The following is a 6,561-nucleotide window of genomic DNA, read 5'->3' on the forward strand; positions in this document are numbered from 1 at the left end:
ACGGAGGACGATACACTTCGACATGAGAACCAACATATGACAATCTTCCAAAGAAAAATACATTACATATTTGTACATAATATCAAAAGTTTACGTATACAGTTCGTTTTAATGAAGAAAGCGAAAGAGGAAGACAGACTGCGTTGCGTTAGATATTATTTATGTACAATTCAATTTCGAAATTGATTAATTTATTAATTGAAAACAAAAAACAACTGTTACTGTTAGTAACTGGTGAGAACGCTATGGGATCTACACCAGATGTTCAGGTTGTCAGCTGTTTCAGGGCACCCCTTCGAAAACCAGGTGCGACAGACAGACATGTTTGAATCACCAAATCCGATAATAGCTGAAAATGTACCGTTGTAGTGTAAAGATGCAACAAGTTTCGGTGGCGCGGTACCAATGACTATTAACATGAAGACACGAATTTCACAGGCTAATTAAACAGCATCCTTATATGTATAAAGCAATTTATATCATTAAAGTTCTCCCGGGTACGTATTTATTATTACGCTTAAGCAGGTAGTCCCACAGAATTGTGAACAGTAAAATCAGCAGCTAAATAAAAATTTAGGACAAAATTATGCCTTTCTTGTAGATTATTTTGATCAGTAGGTACAGTTATTCGCCATGCGTTGACTAGAAAATTTCGAGGGAATGGCGTAATTTAATATTTCATATTTTTGAAAGTGAACATTCGATATATAGGAAACACCTAGCTTCCTGTACTCGATTCTATTTTATGTTTGACGACCCCAACCAGGTCTCCTCGCTTTATTCAATATGGATTTATGAAAAGTTCTCTTTGTTCTGATACGAGACTTCTATTAAAATACAAAAGAAATTGGAAAAGTTACCGCTGCAACGATTGTCTGCCGAATCGGATATAAAAATGAAATTCGCTTCGCCTGCGTTCATCGATTTGAAGTCCCCACGATTTTTCGTTTTAAATAAGTACAAGTTTATCAATCCTAACAAAAGTAGGAATCAAAAGTTTCCTTTGCTTTAGATGATTGATAACATTAATAAATATACACATTTTGTTTCACAATTTTATTGTGGATGATACAATAATAATTTAATCTTTGCTTGTACCACAGTACGTTTATTACAATGTGAATTTTTTTCACCCTTGAAGGAAAAACATTAATGACAACATACTAATACCTAATAGATCAGAATCTAACCGAAAACGGTGGTAAATAGGGGAAGTAACCTGGTGCGTACCAAGACTTCGAGGGAAAAGATAACGGGTGTGAAAATATCGGATGGATTTTATTACAAGGTGACTCACAAGGAACGTATGGTTGAGGAAAGGAAATATATTTTGTGTAGGGAATAGGAACTGGATACGGTTGCTTAATTGGAATGGGTACAGGAACAGGTTGTGGAACTGGAACAGGACGGTCTTGAGGAACAGGAACTGGAATAGGAACGGGAATAGGAGTTGAATGATTGCAGTTGCTTATATTAGCCACCCCATTATTACAGGGTTGTGGTGATTGTGTGCGTCCTCCTACACTATTTACGTTATTGCTGTTTACATTTGTTATATTTATAGGAATATGTATCTCGTTAGTGTTATGTATTTCATTTTTGAAATCGACTATGGATGTTACGTTAATTGGATTTGAACTTTCTACAGGTGGTACGACTCTCGCACTGTCAGTCGGATGATTCGGGGCTGTGGTATTACTTGTTGGGATTACTAAAAGGTAAGTCTAACGTAAACGAAATGATTTTGTTACCGTTTACGGATATCTTAATATCCATAAATAAATGTATATCTCACCTGGAGAAGATGTAGCACATACCGACTGTGTACAAGAAGAGTGGCATGTTTTTTGACAACAGTTAGATGTTGGAATAGTATTCGAACAACATGCAGAAGAACAACCGTACGTTTGATCAGTAGTAACAATCAGTAAAAGAAAATAATTTAACAATGCGAATCGATTCTACAAACAGAAAGCAATGATATGCAAGTTGAAACAGAAGACTTCGCTTACCATAATGGACTTATTATGTAAGTGCATTTATGTCGTATTTACTACACTAACTATTGGAATAAGAATGCATTTCTGCTATCCTTTGGCAATTCGTCTCGTTGACCTGTTAGCCTACAGCGTCATATTTGGATTAAAAAGTTTTACGATAATAAAGCAGGCCTAATGTGCTTGTTACTTATGCAATAGTAGTGATTAATTGAAGAAACGATTTTTAAACTTTATTATTCAACCAACTGATACTATTGGCCTTTGAAAAAGATAAAATGTCAAGCGATATACAGTACGTACAATAATTATTATAAAACAAAGATCGATGGCGGTGATCTATCTTCTATCGCGCTAAAGTGAACAGGATTGATTTTGCGGAAAATAACTGATAGATTAATCTAACGGCTAATCAATTGCTTTGGCATTTTCATCGAAAAGTATGAATTCTAATATTATTCACACTGCGTTTATTTTTAGAAGAACATTTTTTTTGATTGATACTTATTCAGATCACCTACAATAAAACAAGCAAAGTTAAATGCCATTATCTAGCGGTATCCTTGTCGGATGCCATTTTATTATCAACCATATACACGTCTGAATTATTTCGCATTTTCAGTGTTTTTTATCATTATTAAGAGACGTAGACGTGGCCTCCTCCTTACCGAAATTTATGGGAGAACGCTTAAGGTTTATCGACGCGTAAGCTTATTAGGTAAACATTATTACAACGGCAGCTCGTGCCGCACAATATTGTCATATTAGGGAGCGCGGGAATGATGATTTATTGCCTTCACATTTACGTGTAAATGACGTGTGTAAATAGAATTTATCATCTAAGATGGTGGCGACGGCAGCGGTGTTTATCAGATATACACGTAATATAAAACGGTCATCTCCTGGTACTGGTGGTGGTCGTGGTCGTGGTCATGAGGGGCAGGAAGCACACGGCGTTCATTAGTTGAATTACCTTCTAATGCCCGTACTAATTGCTCACCGATTAGTCGACACGTTTTCTACTACCCTATTTCTTATCTAACACACAATTCTGCAATGATTTTCAATATTAAGGATGGTTCTTGAGCCTTTAGTAATGTCTCCAATGTGCGAAACAATTCCATAAGTCTACTAACGTCGAAAATAACGTGTAGTAGATATAAATTTAATAATACACATATTGAAACTATCGCAGAAGTTAAAAAAAATGATATCTGGTGGCAGATTTTTACGCTAATTATCGTTTGCATGTATGCAAAATCCTGCTGACAGTTGACAGTCACGTTCGCCAGTGTAACAATGGCTCATCTTTTCTGTGTCTGACGTAGACTCGAGACACTCGACGCCACTTGTGGCTGTCGTGGTGCAAACTGGGTGCACACGGGTTGCAAAGCAGCAACCCCCCGCGACAGGCACTTGGTCGTTCTAACAACCCTCGGATTGTCACGTTGCCGCGCGTCTGTATCCATTGTGAGCCGTGTTTCGAGGGTCGTTGCTGACCTCGAGAGGACCTACATCTCGCTCTACTTCTGTCTTTATTTTTCGTTCTCTCCGCAACAGTCTTCCTGTTGGTATTTTTTACGCAATTAATTTTATCTCAACCTGAATCCTGAGTGACGTTAGCTTATGTGGGTAATTAGGAATTAAGAGACTTTGGAAGGTTTCCTTCAGATGAGCATTTTGTTTGACTGATGAAAACGTTTTCAAATGAACCAAGAAAGGTAACGAGGTGTTGTCAGACAAAGGATTTTTGATTTGATGCTGCTCGTTCTAAAATCAACAGCTGCATATCGTTTTATGGATTACTTTCAAGTGTCCTGTTTTGATCATATCAGTATTGCGTCCCGTTTGGACAATATCGGTGTTGTATCCCGTTTGGATAACCAATGCAGTTGGTGAATGATGATTCCAGAGATTCTTCAACATATTTTATCAACATTCGTTTTTAAATTTAGGTTTTTTCTTCATATTAACTTACATTAAATTAAAATCCAACTACTCAAACTATACATAGTGCAAATAAAATATGTAGCTGTCTGAAACAAGTGCGTATGTTTACAAATCCAAACATAAAGTAAGACAGATTCTTTCGCCATTAATTAAGCAGATATCAGAAAGTATCTTTCAATTCAACAAATCTTTTCCCAAGAATGAGCATAATATAATTATTATCTTTGTTCTGACGTTATTCTTCAAAAACGCTACCGGATACTTTGTATACTATTTGAGTATTCACCTAACATTGTAAGATTATAGTGAAACAAAATCTACAAGTTTCTCCATTAGTATCCTGAAAAATCTTTTAATATTCACCCGGAATGTTTGCAGAAGTTGCTTCACTCACACTAACAACCGTTTCCATTGGTCGGAGCAGTACGAACGAAACCTAATCAGTATTCTTTTAACTTGTCTAACATAAACGTAACTTTGACTACTCCAAACAAACGACCCAGTTCGTGAATTTCTTGTTGAATTCAGGAAGGGAAAATGCAAAAGTAATCGAAAGACGTTAACACTGGACTCATACAGATTGCACCGTTTTCTCTAATTGCATTAACAAATTGATAATTAATACGTATTAATTTATGAAACACAAGTTTGTAGTACGCTTTTCTTCGTGTCAAGGCGGTTATAAAATAACTCGTTTTTCGTCCAACTCATATCGGTACGGAACTGCAGACACTTGGAAACCGATGTAATTAAAGTTTTCCACAAATTTTACAATTATTCAAGATATCTACTTCTGTCCATAAAGTAAGTAATATATTGGAATTTTCTTAAATATCTTTGTTAAAATGGGAATGAAAAGAAGGATAAAAAATGGCATATAGGTGGGATTACTTTTTTTATAGCAACAAGAAGAGCAGGCTTCTGTTTTCTGGCTGCTATTGATATCCTCTGCAGTTTATTGCACCAGGAGCCAGTTGCTGATGCAGCTAAATCATAGAGCGGGTAACACTTCTTTGCGACGTTGCAACATTAAAACCATAAAAATGCCGCCAGAGAATAGACCCTGAGGGCGAATGTCACTAAATGGACCGGAAGAAGATGACGCCATAAACTACTGAGCGAGACGTCAGAAAAGAAAAATTGCAAGTTTGCAGCCATAAAAGATATTCTTTGTAGAACGATATTTTTTTATTTAACTTAAAATCCTTAATCTATAAAATAATACTGCACACCCCGTCCGTTGAAGTGCACCATTTTCGAACAGATATAGGCAATTAAAGATTCAAAGGTGCAGGGTTGATCAACTTGTTTCAATAAGCACACACACATATCCTTAATGTAATCTATCTATAAACAAGATCTGCCCCTTTTCAGTGAGCTGCCACTCAAAATTTAAATGTTAGAGTAAAGTATTTCATACTTATAATTTTACGTATATGTTGCGTAATTATACTTATTGTTAGCTATCTCAACAAACGGACGGAACATTGTATGTATTTTCACTTTTGAGATCACGTACTAAGTTATACTTTTGCATTTCTTTTAAATAAAAATAAAAGGAGTCGGCATCGTGGGATAGTTTTAAATCCGCAACTGTCAGACATCGGTATATCAGGACATGTACGGCATTTCGAGCGGTTGTTCTGCGAGTTTTGACGCCTTGACGACTGCATGAGGAAATTGTATTTCTAGATTCCGGTTTACGATATGCGAATTTCTTGAGAACCGAATCTCAGAGGGAGAAGAAGCTTTACGAAAAGCGGAAAAATGCGAAGTAGTTTTCCTAGCGATTTTCTTATCACAAAACGCTTCACGTAAGTATTACGTCTATGCGGCAAGCATTCGCGAATGTGTGGATGTATCCCAGGCAACGCAGCCCTCTCAAATAAATATGTTCAAACACTTACGACGACTTATTGATAAACACCACAAAATTTTAACAATGCTGCCAACTGATTACCTTTTCCCTTTATTGAGGTGATAGATCATAACTATCGGTATTTGATTTATATTAACAGTAGGTACAATTGTTCGCTAAAGATTAAAAGGAGTCAGCGTAAAAACTAGTACCTAAATGGGAAGGTCGCGTTTTACGCTACATTGAGGAATTGAAGTGGTAATAGGGACAAAGGAAGGAAGAAATTAATATCAAAACATTTGTCACAGTGCTGGGTAGGTACGTACTATCTCGACTAATTTTATCCTCTACAACACCTGCCTTTCCAAAACACAGTTAAACGTCGAATTAATTTCGGGCCTTAATAAATTGAGGAGAGACCGAGTTTAGCAACTTACAACTCTGAACACTCCGCTATCGTTAAGTTCGGGGACTAGAAAGGCGTTAAATCTGGATTAAACGAAAGGGCCAAAATTAGCATATCCCTTTCTCCTACTATTTCGATCTTTCCTTAAACTTTTGTGGCAGGGAGCACAACAATTCAAATATCTTAAGACGAAATTTACTATCGCGAAGTTATCAATTTTATTGGTTGTTTCGTAGATTTTCTCCCTTTTTTCAAAGCAAGTGAATAGTTTCTGAGTTCTCATTATCCTTATATACTTGATCCAAACAAAAAACTGTTGCAAATGATTCTTTGTAATAGGAAACTTCATA

At 36.3% G+C, this 6,561-nt stretch overlaps 1 protein-coding gene across 1 annotated transcript; it reads right to left on the reverse strand.

The window, feature by feature from the left end:
• Positions 1-1,047: 1,047 nt before the first annotated feature.
• On the reverse strand, positions 1,048-2,170 carry LOC108741052 (protein P54-like). The gene is made up of 3 exons (XM_018475663.1): positions 2,013-2,170; positions 1,796-1,961; positions 1,048-1,711 (listed from the first exon to the last, which is right to left on the reverse strand). The coding sequence occupies exons 1-3, from the start codon at positions 2,037-2,039 to the stop codon at positions 1,179-1,181; spliced, it is 726 nt and encodes a 241-aa protein (XP_018331165.1). The 5' UTR covers positions 2,040-2,170; the 3' UTR covers positions 1,048-1,178.
• Positions 2,171-6,561: the final 4,391 nt, after the last annotated feature.

Source organism: Agrilus planipennis, unplaced genomic scaffold, assembly GCF_000699045.2.
Source record: "Agrilus planipennis isolate EAB-ADULT unplaced genomic scaffold, Apla_2.0 scaffold156, whole genome shotgun sequence".
Classification (NCBI taxonomy): Eukaryota; Metazoa; Arthropoda; class Insecta; order Coleoptera; family Buprestidae; genus Agrilus; species Agrilus planipennis.

Bases quoted from the DNA above. Each gene is read 5' to 3' on its own strand.
- LOC108741052 (XM_018475663.1), bottom strand. From the start codon at position 2,039: ATGCACTTACATAATAAGTCCATTATG. The intron at 1,962-2,012 runs GTAAGCGAAGTC...TTCTGTTTGTAG, and splicing joins TACATAATAAGTCCATTATG to AATCGATTCGCATTGTTAAA. The intron at 1,712-1,795 runs GTGAGATATACA...CTTACCTTTTAG, and splicing joins ATGTGCTACATCTTCTCCAG to TAATCCCAACAAGTAATACC.